The sequence below is a fragment of the Limulus polyphemus genome, unplaced genomic scaffold (assembly GCF_000517525.1).
Source record: "Limulus polyphemus unplaced genomic scaffold, Limulus_polyphemus-2.1.2 Scaffold352, whole genome shotgun sequence".
NCBI classification, from domain to species: domain Eukaryota; kingdom Metazoa; phylum Arthropoda; class Merostomata; order Xiphosura; family Limulidae; genus Limulus; species Limulus polyphemus.
This window is the reverse complement of record NW_013665962.1, coordinates 485373-502122: the sequence shown is the minus strand read 5'-3', so window position 1 is coordinate 502122 and position 16750 is coordinate 485373. Positions and strand designations below refer to the sequence as shown.

The 16750-nt window shown below is 33.0% G+C and overlaps 1 protein-coding gene across 1 annotated transcript in view; it reads left to right on the top strand.

Annotated features, from left to right (window-relative positions):
* Positions 1–9515: 9515 nt before the first annotated feature.
* The window catches only part of LOC106457619 (ephrin-B1-like), a 401982-nt gene continuing 394747 nt past the window's right edge, over positions 9516–16750 (top strand). The window contains exons 1-2 of the mRNA XM_022383612.1: positions 9516–9596; positions 9767–9943. Of these exons, the coding sequence (XP_022239320.1) occupies positions 9532–9596; positions 9767–9943 (242 nt within the window). The 5' untranslated portion in view covers positions 9516–9531. The remainder of the gene's footprint in view (positions 9597–9766; positions 9944–16750) is intronic.

Genomic DNA, 16750 nt, shown 5'->3' with positions numbered 1-16750 from the left:
TTTTTAACAAAGTGATAATATATGTATTCCATGTTAATTATATTTAGTTTTTTTTTTTCATGAAAAGGTCATGTCTTGTTGGGTTGCTAGACCAGCCTCAAAATCTACAGAAAGTCCAACTATTTATAATTACAGTTACATTCCAATTATCGTAGGTTTATGACCTAAATTAGGCTTCGTTAATAATATCGTTAAATCCTTGGCGAAGTAAAAGTAGTTCAACCTTGAGGAAAGAGTGGTGATATATATAGTGTAAAAGTAAAGCAAACAACGTTTTCTTCACATTTTTTTAGCAAAATAAAAAGTAGTTCAACCTTTCGAAATGGATAGGACTTAAGTTATGGTCTAAAACAAAGTATCATTTATATACATGTGTGTTTAAAAATACAATTTTCATTATAGATGTACACGCAAACAAATACGTGATCACGCCAGAAAAACTGTAACAAACATGTAAAATTATACCATTTATACTTTTGTATCTATGGTGTCATTTTACTGTGACAATACCTACAGCTTAGCACCCAAAAGCATTGAGGATATTCCGTCTCTGAGACATAATCAAATTAACAGATTCAAAACTAGAAATAAAGCTACAGATTCGATAAGGGGTTAGGATCCAAGTGCTAGAACCCACAATGTCCCAGATTCTACTACCACTCACCATCTATAGACGATTGTGAGCGTGATATTTACCCCTAAAGAAATAAAAATAGACATCCGATAACATTAACCACCATCGATTTTTATCACCCAACATCCGCCCTTTTTTTTATAGTTCTAGTAATACATGATACATTAATTTTTAGAATTGATGTATAAACTATAAACCCACCTTTCGAGTTCTGATACCCCTACTTCCTCTCTTAATACGAATTTTATATTTCAAGCAAACCTAGGTAAACTTAGCTAGGCCTAGTTGCCTGAAGTCAGACAGTTCCACTCAGATACACTCGAAGTTTTAATATAAACTAGCAGAAATACCCGCCCTCCAGGAGGTATAACTGCTCGTTTCCGCGGAATGCTATTGGGCCTGTGGTCTTTTTCTGGAATTGTCTGACAGTTCTACAACAATGCACACACACCTCACATTCAATAATGTTCACCATCCACGAGAAAAAATTATTTTATTGAAATTTTAGTTTAAAAATGAGCTGTCATCACATTACATCACAGAGTAGATTTTATTATCAATGAAAGTGTCTTGTTTTTCTGTTGCAACACTCATGAGATTTTCACTAAAGAAAATATGTTTAAGTTTGTTGTTTGATTGTTTTATACTTGAAACATACTCCTTTTTGTTTGTAATTTTTATTGGTTAAATCTGGAACACATAATTTTTGTGGAAATTTGATTTGTTTTATTTATTGCTCACCCATAAAAATACTGATTAATTATAAAAATATAACCCAGTTATGATTGGTGACGATCGGTACGATGGTTTCCGAGATCCGACTTTTGGACGTATACATCGCAAGCTCCATTATAATAAGATACCACTAGTTTTATATTAAGATCTTATATACTAGTGTCCTCTAAAAAATTAATATTTCAAATTAGAAAAAAACTGCATTCAAATTGTAATAAGTTATACAATTTATTACAAAACAGTCTAAGACGTTACTAATTTCAAAATTACTGTAGCCATTAAATAAAAATTTATCTTGTAGTAGTTCTACATGATACGTAAGAAAGTGCTTTATTACATATTGTTAGATATCTTTTAATTTGTGAAAATCAATGATCTTCTGCGGTAAAGATTATCTTCTCTCTGTTTGTTTTATTAATTTTCAATTGCTAATATCCATTTTTAGATTCAATGTAGAAAACCATTTCAATCTCAATAGAGCTTCAAAGGTAGGGTCAGTCCTCGGCAGTGGCTAGGCATCCTTTCTTTGTAACTACACTCATTTTCTGGTAGTCCATACATAACCTTGTGGTTAGTTGGTGATCCCCAAAAACTAGGACTCGGTTCTATCCTTCCATATTCCTTCATGGCTTCTGTCTCTTTGGAAGCTTCAGTCTGTTTTGCAAATGGAAGTCTTCTGTGTAATTAACATATTGAGGGCTACAATATCAAGCTTGTAAGATATTTTATTCTTATGTAACTGGTGACACTGATCAGTTGTAAAATCTCCACAGCTCCAGTCATACAACCTTATATACGAGGTTGTAAGCTGTCCTTAATTAAGGATTTTACTTTGGACTTCCTACATCTTTGCTAAAAGGTAACTACTTCTAATGTTATTTGATGTGGAAGTATTACCTGTATAGCTTAACATCTTGCAATTTGACTCAAATCTTTCGGTTTGTTGTATTCATGGTGAAATTTTTATTCTTCAGGTCCACAAGAGTTTTATTAATCATTAATTCATCGGAATGTGCTGCATGCTCTACTACAGCCAATAACTAGATGTAGCCCCCCCCCCCCCAGTATCACAGCGGCATGTCTGCGGACTTTCAACGCTAGAAACCGTGTTTCGATACCCGTGGTGGACAGAGAACAGACAGCCCATCGTGTAGCTTTGTGCTTAACTTCAGACAAACTTTTCTCTTGACCTTGCCTGAACAATTTCAGCATCTCAAGTAATGCTTTTTTCTCACTCTTTAACCTTGTGATCGTCATCTTCAATAGTTGAGGTTCTCAAATATATCCAAAGTCCTATATTATATGCACCAAACTAATACGCCACTTCTGACATTGGTGTAGAAGCGTAATTATTTCATTGATAGGTTCTTTTAAATTATCAGGAGGAAATAACTCGACGTCCAGACTACGTAACGATAATAAATTTCATTTCCGTATAAATGACATTGGTACTCTGCCATAATTTGTTATAGGTTAGTTGCAAATGACGGTTAACTAAAGTAAATTATACTTCACAAGTATCTCCTATTTGTAACCTGCGTTGAAATGTGCTAGAAAAAACTTGACGTCACATCCTTAGAACGTTCGAGGCGTTCTACGCCCTCTCGCTAACACACAAATTACAACATTGAAAATATAATTTACAGCAGTACTGTTGTTGTACGTTACACTGAAATATGCAAAATTAGATTGTAATCTGTGTATTTTAAAACTACATTCACTTTAGCCACTTTTAATTAAACCACCTTTATTTAAAAATGAAGTTATTGAATTAAACACAGCAGTCAATGCCAAACAGGTACGTTATATTGAAATTTGTACCACCACAAAAAATCACTTATTTAAGGTCTTGCCAGAATGGTGGGGCAAAAGCCTTTAACACATAATCACTGGAATTGAAACTAAATGTTTAGGACATTTCATCTTATATTCAATATCATTAAATTTTCATACAAGAGAAAACAATGTTAACATTTCACTAGCTTTCAAATAGCATAATCTTGGCTTTTTGGGTATTGTTTTAAAGCTGTGTACGTTAGCTCATTTTGGAATAGTCACCAAACGATCGTAACCATTTTGTCGATCGAATAATTTTATAAATTTCTGCTTTAAACTTAATTTACTTTAATTTGTAAACTACCAGCATGTTTACTTTGTGCATAAATTTCTTAATCGTATATTTTCCTATCGTTTACAACCTGTTTAGCATTTAAACACGTGTGTGTCTCAATGAATTATTTCTAAATTCCTGCTACGTTTTGAGCACACCATGTTAAAGGGGGAATTCTTGATACTGTGATTTTTCTTATCAGTGGTTTGCTGATGCGATTTATATCGGAAACAATATAAAATGGAGTACTACATGCAAGTATATCTGAATTTCATTGTTTTTATTTGCAGCTTCATTTATATTATATTTTCAATGAACTTATAACTCTTTCGTATAGCGGTTTTGAGTAATTCGCATTATGCAAGTTTAGTTTCTTGAAAGGTATGTGGAAAATAGCTCTCTGTTGCAGAAGTTATTTAACTAGATGTATTACTGCAGTAAATAAAACCAAAATTAAGAGTAAAAAATATTTTTATTTCTTGCTTCTGAAGTTCATATGTCATCCTGTGTAGTAGCCTACAGAGTGCATAATTTTTCTCGTGATTCATGGCATGCGAACGTTTTACAGACGTCACGACTATACAGATTGCAACGTTAAGCGCCTATTAAGTGACACCATTTTAGTGTATACTGATTGACTGACAGACAGACAACACACTACGGTATAGTGGTATGAGTTGTTAAAATAGGTGAACCCTCAACGGCCTTCGCCCACCTTTCGGGGAAATTACACTTTTGGTTTGTGAGGAAGGTTTTTATTGAATACTTCAGAAACTCGTGTATTAGTTAACGAAGTATGGGTATACTATTTACGTACAAAACAGATAGCTTATATCGGCTTATTTAGTTCTTGTGCGATGCCAAACGAAAAAAGAATCAAAATAACATACAAATTGTAGAAAATACTGTATGGAAATACAGCCTCCCACTTCATTTATCTTATTTAGTATATCAGCTGTTAAGCCAAGCTAGAACAAGTCATGATATGTTTCATGACTTGACCGTCCAATTGACCCAGCTAGATATTTTTAATTTACGTAAAATATTAACATTTTTAGCTTAAGTGCACGTAATTTATGCATTTAAGAGTCGAATTTATTTAAACAAGGCAACTAAAATAAATTTTAATTTCTTCTCTCCGAATTCATTGGACTGGAGAATAAACATCTCTAAAGGAATAGTTTAATAACGTGCAGCGTTATGACAGGTTGAAAAATAATATTGTATTCACCCTTAAAATACTGTGTCCACATAAATATTAACCCGTATGGCTTTCACTGCTACTTATTCTAAGAGTTTAATTATCCAGGGGTTTCCTACATCTAGAAACATTAAATTATTGGATAACTTCTCTATCATCTTACATAACTTGTAATTGCGTTTCTCAGCTGGTCATGGTGAGCATCTGAGCAGTAATATATTTCATATTTTAATGTATATCACCACAAAACGAAAAACAAAGATTGAAACAAAGTAGAAAAAAATATATAGCCTAAAATACTTTCGTTTTGAGAGAGTTGGAAAGTATGTATTAAAATAAGACTTGCAGTTAGCCTAAAAGAAATCCATCCAATAGTAAGAGGTGACGTAGCTCTTTTTAGCCAAGAAACCAACTAGGTAACTAGCTATGGTTAACAAATATGATTGCTTGTGAACATGTATAATACTTAATCTTGCATAAGGTGTATTCAAATATTATATTTGACAATAGAACATAAAAAAAATGAACAAAGTATATACGAATGGTGTATGACAGTTTGTAAAATAAATAGAAATAATGAGTATATATAAATATATAGAAATAATGTTGCTTTGATACCGAATGTTTCTAAAGGAGCCTGAAATCTAGATGGATTTGGCATTGTTATATTGCAGTGTAAGCTCACAGCCGTCCCTAATTTTCAACTGACAGATAAGAGGGAAGGTAAGTAGTCAACAGGACACTCCACTAAATCCTTGTTTACTTTTGTCTGACCAAATACTGGGATTTTATCTTCAATTTTATAGTGCACCACAGCCCCAAAGAGCAAAGCAACGGGACGTGAACTATGAAGCTTTCGGATGGCTATGCTGAGATAGCCCTTTTGTGTAGCTTTTCGCAAAAATTCTGAAGCAAATAAATATCACTGAAGGTGGGGTGTAACAATCTTGATGAGTTGCAATTAGTTAGGAAAATATATTTATTAAATAGCTGTATACTAAAGTAAGTTTGAAAAATATAAGATCGTCACCCGAGTTTTTTCTCTTAAGTGTTTGAGTTATAAAACAACAGCGAAAAAAGTTTAGGAAACAATATATTAAAATTCATATTGTAATTACAAGATTCAGTAATTCTTGATCAGTACTTAAATACTATTAAGGATTTAACTGCAAATCCTTCATTGTACATTTAAATATCTTAAAACACTTGTTACATACCGTGTTTGAAGTATTACACTCTTCTGAAAAACTTGACTCTTTTGCTACTTGTTTTACATTAAGCTCATAGCAAAATAAATTAAAAACAACGTGTTGCAAACACGAATAAAAGGAATAAAATAAAATAAAACGCACTGTGAAGTTATAATTTAGAGCTTATAATGCTATATATATTATTTAAACACGGTTTTATTTGTTTTAGCGCAATTCTACACATTAGGCTACTTCAACTCTGTCCACAACGGAAAATCAAACACTTTAACTTACCGCCGACTCACCGATGGACTTTAAGCTTAGTAGAGAGAAAATTTGGTAGTAAACCCTAGGTTAGATACATAGAAAAGACAAGCTGAATGATATTTCGCTTTATCTATAATGTTTTATATATTAGCTTTGAAATTTTTAAAACTATCACCATTTGTTATTGATTTGTTGAAAAGTTGCTAAGTTTCGTTTGGTGAGTCAGTGAACACCAGAAAGAAGTTAGAGTATGTATATACAATTAGTATTTGAACAGTGAATGATAGTGACTGTGTAAGAATGTCCGCCACAGGACATGGTGAGTCAGTGAACACCAGAAATAAGTTAGAGTATGTATATACAATTAGTATTTGAACAGTGAATGATAGTGACTGTGTAAGAATGTCCGCCACAGGACAAAACATACATTTATTATGACAGCAACTTTTTAATCAGAAGAACTTGTAACTCTAGTTGGAAATACAAACGGTTAATCAAGACACACGGTGGTGTGTCGTGAGGCCGAAACAACCTGTAGAACAGACTGTGTGCTATTAACAGGAGTGGTAGTTTCAAGACACACGGTGCGTCGTGAGGCCGAAATAACCTGTAGGACAGACTGTGTGCTATTAACAGGAGTGGTAGTTTCAAGACACACGGTGTGTCGTGCGGCCAAAACGATCTGCAGGACACACCGTGTGCTATTAACAGGAGTGATAGTTTCAAGACACATGTAGTGTGTCGTGCGGCCAAAACGACCTGCAGGACCCGCTGTGCGTTATTAACAGGAGTGACAGTTTGGCGATTTTCAACTTCTTGTAGATAGACTGTGTTAATCCAAACTATCACGTATTTTCAGTGAACGTGCTCTACTGGACCCTTACTTCACTTACCAAATTTCAAGGTAATCCATTAGGAAATTCACGAGATATAAAATCTCCAATTTTGATTGAAATTTTTCCTTTTTTTTTTCTCACCGAAAGTACGAAACTTTAGTTGATAGAAAAAAATATACTTTTATGGATTTTTTTCAAATTCAGTACACTAATAAATATTTACAACCTACAATTACGTGTCACATTTGGTCTAAATATAAGCCACACTTGCAAAGTTATTCAACTAAAACCGCTCAAATTTGACCAAAGGTTTTGCGCACGCCCACGCAAAAAGTCGCGTGAGTTATTGGTCTAAAACGTTTAGTACAGATTTACCTAAGAGCAAAAGTGAACCGTTTTTAGTTTTTTATCATTCGCTTTAAAAACAACAGATTTAGAGCAGAAAAACTATAGGGTGAATGGACGTGCAGATACATTGTAGATGCACAAGTATTGGTTAGGCCAAGCAAACTACATTAGCAGTTTCTAGCTCAAGTTTTCAAAAGTGTCATACAGGTGTATGGTTGTTATTAATTATTCACCGTTTTACCCATCATCATGACCCAAGTTGAACAAAAAATACAGCCTGACTAACTAATGACTGAATATTTGATGTAAAATTCTTATCAATGCTGTAAGTGTAGCTACAGTTTGACCGCCAATTTTGATTTCATTCCTTTAAGTTGCACGCTTAATCCTTTTTTGGTCGCACTTTTTTTCACACTTAAAGTGTTTTTATTAGATTTAATTAGTATAGGTAAGGATAAGGTAAAAAACCAGAATATATCATAAATAAAAACAGTGAGTAAGAGTAATCAAAGTGGAATCCCACAGTAGGTTCTGGTGTATTTAACCTGTTCGTGTATGAGAGTAGTCCCCCAATAGGACAGCAGTAATTCTACGGACGTACAACACTAAAATCCGGGGTTCGATTCCCTGTGGTGGGCACAGCAGATAGTCCATTGTGGCTTTGCTCTTAAACAAACAAGCATTATAGCACCACATGAAGCCAGATTTTCCAGTGTAGTACCAGTTATATTGATCAAATATTCATTAAAATAACAAAATAATTTAGCTATCGTTCATACCACATTGAAAAAATCCGGGTCTCGTCTGATCCACGTAAATGTTGGACCTGGTTAGTATTTGGAAGGATGACCATCGTGGAGTACCAGGTGATGATGGCACTATTACTTGGCTACCCCCAGTGGCACAGCGATATGTCTGCGGACTTACAGTGCTAGAAACCGGCTTTCGATACCCGTGGTGGGTAGAGCAAAGAGAGTCCATTTTGTAGCTTTGTGCTTATCTTCAAACAACAAGAACAACAACAACAACAAAAAAACGGAACAAATTAATTTGATTTATTCAATCACGCATGAAGATATGAATAAAAAAATATAAGTAACAAAAGTGTTATTTTAAAATATTACACTGAAAGGTTACAAAATGCTTTGAATCATAAAGTTTCAATGTAATTATTATATATTTGAATAAAATACTTTTACGTATGTTACACGTACAGATTCTCGGGGTATGTGTATTTGTGTGCATCGTAATGCCACTAAACTATGGTGTTCACTTTAAAGAAAATAAAGGAAGTTAGGCTTGTTTTTGTATTTTTTTAATGTAGTGGAATACTAACTAAGGTACTGATATTTGTTACACCTTCTTTGTGAGTTAGAGTAACTTCGCTGTAAAACTTTAAACAAGTGTTTACTGTCGTGGTACTGATTTTTAGGCCTGTTGTGTCGTCATCAGATCTTACCTTATGGTGTTTCTTGTTTCCTTAACTCGTTCTCTCTCACTCACACACACACGCACACATATATGTAATTGGAAGTTGTACTTTGAAGCCTAAGTTTCATTTCAGTAGAATATTGGCTCTAGTCGTCACTATGATATAATACATACGTGTTTAAAGAAATAGCATCTATCTTTTTCATCAGTCATCCAGTTGGAAAGTTAAGGAACTGTTTTCCTGTACTTAATGGAGTTTCATATTTAAATATATTTTCATATACCGTATGAGTTAATTTCGAGCTGGAACGTTTTATTCGTTTGCTTCAGTGGTGCCCTCTTATGGAGTATATATTTATAGGAAATATGGTAATCGAACGATTTTGGAGCAGGCCAAAGATTGATTTTTATTTCAAGTTCTAAAATCGCTGTGCTCATGATTTTAGTTATCACCCAAGAAAACAATACAGGTGACGAGTGAAGAGAGTAATAAAATAAAATGACAAAATAATTTTTAAAACTACGTCAAACGGTTAAGCGTTTTTGAGGACCCTGAAAATTTTTCAGTAAAGTTTCGCTACCCATATGAATTTTTAAATATTTCCCATTGGTTAATCTATCTCATATATAATAATTTTTCTTTTGGTTAGAATATTTAAAAGTACTTTTTGTTTGTTTTTTCAAATAGTATTTGACGTACATAAGTCTTGTTTATTACCACCTGAGGGCGCTTATATCAGTCCTGAAAATTGTATATGACCAGCGGGCAAGATTGTAATATGCCATCACCGGTTGTGGTTTGGCGAATTTCAAACTTCCAGTCTTCTCAAGGGGGTTTACCATTGTAAGGTTTGGCTTCTTCTTTGTATGATTTACTCTATTTAAAAACAGTTTCTCCTGAAAACAGTTTATATATATTTCCCTGTACATTTAAAAATCGGTTTTATTTGTTCGGAGGAAGATAATCAGTGAATTTATATATTTTTCAACGTCTTACGAACTTTATAATTACAGTCGCGGAAGCACGTGGGTCGAGCCGAAGCGTCCCAGACGCACAGTTCTCACGATGACTAGGCCGTTAGTCATGGTCCTTCCGTTTCTGGTATTCCTTCTCCACTTTTCAGAAGATTCACATTACCTAGTCTACGGAAGAAAGCTTGTAGCTTTATATTGGAACACCTCCAACCCAACGTGAGTACATTTTGATGGTATTATATAAAAGGAACTCGACCTCGATAAGTGTTTTTTTACTAATACATGCACTATAAAAAGCAGTTTGCCTGAAACCACACGCTGATTTAAAAAAAAAAATCCTTTAAAAAAGGAACGGAAATCTGTAAACCAAAAAAAATATTTATAAACATAAAACTAAGTCGGATGTTTTGACTTTATCTGATGTATTCGTCAACACCTCGTTCATTAGACTCTCCTTAGTATTACTCTCTACTGTTACTATAAAAAAGCTTACGTTATCCTTTGAATAGTTAGTAGTGCTTTCTTATATTTAAAAACAAACAAAAAACATTGCTTGAAAGAGGTGTAAATGTTTCGTTTTTATTTAATTATCAGTTCTTATATTGTCAACAAGGTATGAGGAGATAATCAAACACGAGCCAAATACTTAAGTAAAGGTTCCTTAATTTACTGAAAACTCTGTAAATAATTCAAGGTGTTTGCACCTTTAGTTCTTGGGGCATTTGTAAACTGGGAAATATATTTTTTTTTATTAAAATGCAATTGTTTTAACATATTCCATTGAACAAAATAACAATCAGTGAAAATAATAGATTTTTAGAGCTTTAGTCTCCTCATCGTGAATGCTTTACATTACCAAAGACATCACTTGCAATTCAGGAACAGAATTTCTTTGTTGTATTTTTCTATCGGGCGACTTTATTAGATAACACTAAACAAAGTGTTAAAGTACGTCTTGTGGTGTGTTATTTGTTTGTTGGACCGGCGCAATAGTTTGATTTTTCTATTGTTATTAGTACTGATATTATAAGATGGTTTAGATACTTCCAACAACAGGTACGATAAATAGTAGTGTTATAATATGCTATAAGCACTTTCTACAACACGCGAGAAAAATATTGGTGTTATAAGTTAGTTTTGGCACTTCCGACAACAGGCATTAAAACTAAAAATACTCGTGTTATAAGTTGATTTTGGCACTTCCGACAACAGGCAGTAAAACTAAAAATTCTGTTGTTATAAGTTGATTTTGGCACTTCCGACAACAGGCAGTAAAACTAAAAATTCTGTTGTTATAAGTTGATTTTGGTACTTCTGACAATAGGCATTAAAACTAAAAATCCTGGTGTTATAAGTTGATTTTTGTACTTCTGACAATAGGCAAGAAACATAGTATTGATATTCTAAGATGTTTTACATACTTCCGACAACTGGTACGATAAATACCAGTATTGTAAGATGCTTTAAGTACTCCTTGTAACGGGTACGATAAATACCAGTATTGTAAGATGTTTTAAGTACTCCTTGTAACGGGTAAGATAGACACTAGTGTTGTAAGATGTTTTCGGTACTTCTTGTAACGGGTACGATAAATACTAGTGTTATAAGATTTTTAAATACTTCTTACAACTGGTACGATAGATACTAGTGTTGTAAGGTGTTTTCGGTACTTCTTGTAACGGGTACGATAAATACTAGTGTTATAAGATGTTTTAAATACTTCTTGCAACGGGTACAATAAATACTAGTGTTGCGGTACGATAGATACCAGTGTTGTAAGATGTTTTCGGTACTTCTGAAGTACCGAAAACATCTTACAACACTGGTATCTATCGTACCAGTTGTGTTGTAACGGGTACGATAAATGCTAGTGTTGTAAGATGTTTTAAGTACTTCTCACAATTGGTACGATAGATACCAGTGTTGTAAGATGTTTTCGGTACTTCTCACAACTGGTACGATTGATGCTTTAGGTACTTCCGACGTCTGATCAAATCAGAATAAGAAAAAAAATATATAGTTGTTATCAGTGTTAAATGAAAAAAAGTATTTATGCCAGTTTAGGCAGGTGTGCATGCAACGGAAATAATTATGTGCCAGTAGATGTTTAGCCAACCAAAACAAATGTCCGCATTTATAGCACAACGTTTTGTTTCTACTATTGTGTAAGAAAAGCTTAAAACACACATACTGGTATAAAATAAAGTATATTTTCTCAGTGTTTTATTAACTGTTAATTTAAAAAGTTATAGAATAGTTTATTCCTAGTATTCTGTAAAACATTAATTGTGAAACTTATTTTGTACTTTATCTAATAAATTAACACTCAAGGGGTTCTCTATTCTGTAAAACATTAATTGTGAAACTTATTTTGTACTTTATCTAATAAATTAACACTCAAGGGGTTCTCTATTCTGTAAAACATTAATTGTGAAACTTATTTTGTACTTTATCTAATAGATTAACACTCAAGGGGTTCTCTATTCTGTAAAACATTAATTGTGAAACTTATTTTGTACTTTATCTAATAGATTAACACTCAAGGGGTTCTCTATTCTGTAAAACATTAATTGTGAAACTTATTTTGTACTTTATTTAATAAATTAACACTCGAGGTGTTCTCAACACTTATTCAATCTCTAGCTTTCGATTACAACAGTTTTTAAAAAAGAAATCATTACTAAATATTGAGAGAAATGTATTGGTTTATACCTAGGATACCGACAAACGTTTTTTAGTGAATACAGTACAAAGAATGACTATATTTTAAGTTATGGTGTTAACATATTTGATAATAATTTTAGCACGTTTTCTATCAGACCTCTTGTCTTCAAATTAAATTTTAGCCGAGTTAGATGATGTTTGGGTAATGTGGAAAACATGCAAGTAACGGTGTCTTCTTTCAATTGTCATTAACAACCTTGTGAACTTTCAACTCAAGCAAGATTGTAAGTCATGCAAGCGTGCTCAGTGTAAACGGCTCTTGTTGAATACGTTTGTGTTTGACGTTAACTTCATGTTACTTTAGTTGTAGAAGTAAGATATGAAATAAGTAGTATTTGGAAGATAGGTAATTAGAAATTCCTTTATTGAAGAAAAATAATCCATATGCGATATTTAAGACTACAATTTTAGAAAAAAAAAGACGCACTTTGTATGTACTGTTTCTTTGGATATTAAACTTATTAATACACTTTGATCACAGAATACTGTTGTAGTTCCCACGTGCAACACCGCAAATTTAAAATAAATTATCAATGCTGTGTATATTTTGTGTAAAAAGTATTATTTGACTTTGATTATAGTGTTATTAGTTATAGAAAATATCTATTTATATTGATAATAATGCAACTAAAAATATGATGGCTTCAAACGTAGTAAAATAATAAATGTGAACATATATAATAGTTCGATGATTTGCTTCATTATAAGTATGCCACAGTTTCGGAGATGAGTTAAGGTGAGTTTGTTTGAATTTAGCGTAAAGCTGCTCGAAGGTAATCTGCGTTAGCCGTAGTAAAATAATAAATGTGAACATATATAATAGTTCGATGATTTGCTTCATTATAAGTATGCCACAGTTTCGGAGATGAGTTAGGTTAGTTTGTTTGAATTTAGCGTAAAGCTGCTCGAAGGCAATCTGCGTTAGCCGTTCCTAATTTAAAAGTGATAGACTGGAGGGAGGGAAGCTAGTCAACACCACCCACTGCCAACTCTTTACCAACGATTAACTGTCATAATTTAACGCCCCACGACTGAAAGGGCGAATATGTTCGGTAACGGGATTCGAACTCGCTACCCCCAGATTACAAGAAGCGAGCGAGAAGTTAGATTTTTATAAAACCGATTCTTCTAAAGATTGTAAGTAAATTATAAGAATGTACTTAAGAATTTCTATTAAAAATTTGTATTTTACTTTAAATGTAAAAAAAAATTGGGCTATGTCTTCATGTTTGGAGCTTTACGTATTTACCGTTATATCATTAGGGCTTCTGATTTTTAGTCTTAAACGATAAACAACTCTGACAGAAAAAAACAAAACAAATCTGTGTTTTTCCAATAAACACCGGAAATGGTTATTCAGTTTACTGGACATACAAAACCCTAGCTACTTTTATAACTACATCACCTTGGAATATTACTCTAAAGGAAAAGGAACACATTTCGTGCTTCAGTGGTAAGTTTCTTTTTATAATGTCATGTAGAATATTAACTGCTCTCACAATGCTTGAACATAAACAGAACTATGCATTGTACCTGTTATTACTCCCGTAACAGAAATTAGTTTGTAGAGAATATACAGTATTACAAGTGAAAACTACGAAAAACACTGATTTTAAGATATCTAAATAAAACTATAAAACAGATAAACGTAAACACTGCCAAAGGTAGCTTTGCAAACTTCAAAACATTACAGTCCTAACTATGAAATGCCATTTTCTATAAATGATGACTTGGTAACGGACTTTTCACACACACACACACACACACACACACACTGTATTTGAAAAACAACGTTTATCTATGTGATCTCCTCACCAATATAAGCCTAGAAGAGCCTATTAACAATGTATGTGGTTATCTATTTTCTAAACAGTTTTTTTTGAATTATTGAAGGTCAATTATATAGTTTTTTAGACTTGTTCATTTGAACTCTAACAGCGATTTGTAAACTTTGTAGAAGTTTTCAGAGAGATATACATTTTTTTATCGAAAGTTCCTTGTTAATGATATGGTTTTTTAACTTGTAGAAACTAGACTTGTTCATATGAACTCTAACAGCGATTTGTAAACTTTGTAGAAGTTTTCAGGCAGATATACATTTTTTATCGAAAGTTCCTTGTTAATGATATGGTTTTTTTAACTTGTAGAAACTAGACTTGTTCATTTGAACTCTAACAGCGATTTGTAAACTTTGTAGAAGTTTTCAGGCAGATATACATTTTTTATCGAAAGTTCCTTGTTAATGATATGGTTTTTTAACTTGTAGAAACCTCTTTATATCCATTTGCAAAAACTCTTTATGGGATTTTCCACCTGGAGACCAAAATATATTTTACGATAAAAATGAGCCGGTTGTGGGCCTGGAGGTTAACGTGCCCGGGCTGTGAATCCGAGGGTTTGTGGCTCGCGTTTGTTGCAGCAAAAACGCGCTCAGTATGTCATTTGAGGCCGTGTGTGTGTGTGTGTGTGTGTGATAATAGTTGATCAAATTCCACAATTCCGCCAGACAAGAGTAACCCAAGGATTAGCGGTGGTTTCTGTTATATAGCTTCCTCTATTTTATCAATTCAAACTTAGGGTCAGCTATGTGAAGGTGACCCTTGTATAGGTTTGCACAAAAATGCTAAAAAACAAACATAACAATAACTAAGTTTATCTTATGGTTGTGGTGACGTCTCGTTGATATGAGATTGGTATAAAAGCATGGTGTCAATGCGACTTATAGAAAAAGAGATTTGGTTTGATATTACTACATCCACTCAACTAGTATTGCGTGGGTATTTTGTTGTTCACATATGTGTGTGTGTTTCTTGGTGAAAACTATAAAATATTTGTAACCACATTTGAGGGACATTTTGATCAAGTAGCAACAGCGGCTTATTTAATTTTTCGTGAAATTAAAGGAAATTGTATTTAATTTATGCCCATTTTGAGATCATTGTTTCTTTTATACCACAGAGTAAAGATATAACATTACAACTTCATGTGGACAAAGCCTTACTTATGAAGAAACCAAAAGGAACAAATCATTATCTAAATGACACAAAATATATAACCTACTTCTAACTTCTTTAGTACGACGTCATATTAAATATCTAACAATTAGACCAAAAATTACCACCATTTGCTTCTAGTTCTGTACAACCTGGCAACCGTCACCCGGTCATCAAACAATTAACATTCATAAGTTTTTTACGACAATGTTTCAACCATTTTTTTTATTCATATTCTTCCCGTTATTCTGAATATTATTTTTCATTGAAGCGAAGTTTTGTTTGTTATCTTCTCATATAAAGGTAGGAATGTTGTAAGAACTACCTGAAACTGGGATAGTGTAATTTTCTAGCGCTATATTTATAATCGGTATCCGAAGTAATGGTAAAATATATCATATTTTCTTTAGCCTTTGTGCTAATTTGGAAAATGTTTGTATTCTTGTTTGCGTTGTTCATGCTTTCTTACATAATTGATCATTAAACTTTGAAATGCTAAGTTCTGTTGTAGTATCTGTATTTTGTTGACCACGTTTATTAATTTATGTACGAAAATGTTACTCAAATTTTTGTGTGAACCAATATTTTCCAAAATGTTATTGTAAATGTTTGTGTTCTTGTTTGCGTTGTTCATGCTTTCTTACATAATTGATCATTAAACTTTGAAATGCTAAGTTCTGTTGTAGTATCTGTATTTTGTTGACCACGTTTATTAATTTATGTACGAAAATGTTACTCAAATTTTTGTGTGAACCAATATTTTCCAAAATGTTATTGTAAATGTTTTTTCTGTAATGTGTTACCACAATTCTCTTTTTTATCTTGTTTCTAGTCAGGTGTAATTAAAGTATAAAAATGATTTCTTCTAAATAGAGAGAAACTAAAGAAATGTGTATAAATGTTACCAGTTTTGGCCACAAAGAAGTCTACTGGTCATCTTGTTCAGTGACCAATTGCTGCCTAATATATGGTATAAAATGTTATGAAATTTGTTCCAACCACTTGGACTAAATAATGTGTGTGTGTTTTTATATCAAAGCCTCATCGGGCCATCTGCTCTGTCCACCCGAGGGGAATCGAACCCCTGATTTAAGCGTTGTAAATCCGTAGACTTACCACTGTCCAACCGGAGGACAGGAGTAAATAAACTTGGGCTGTTTCATTTCTTCGTACCTAAGTGTGAGCTGGCTGCATCATTTGTCTCTAAATGATCAGTAGAAGTAACAAGATGTATTCATTTTGAACCGATGTCTGTGTGTCAGACTTGATAAACTTATATAAGTAATCGAATCATGAACACGCATAT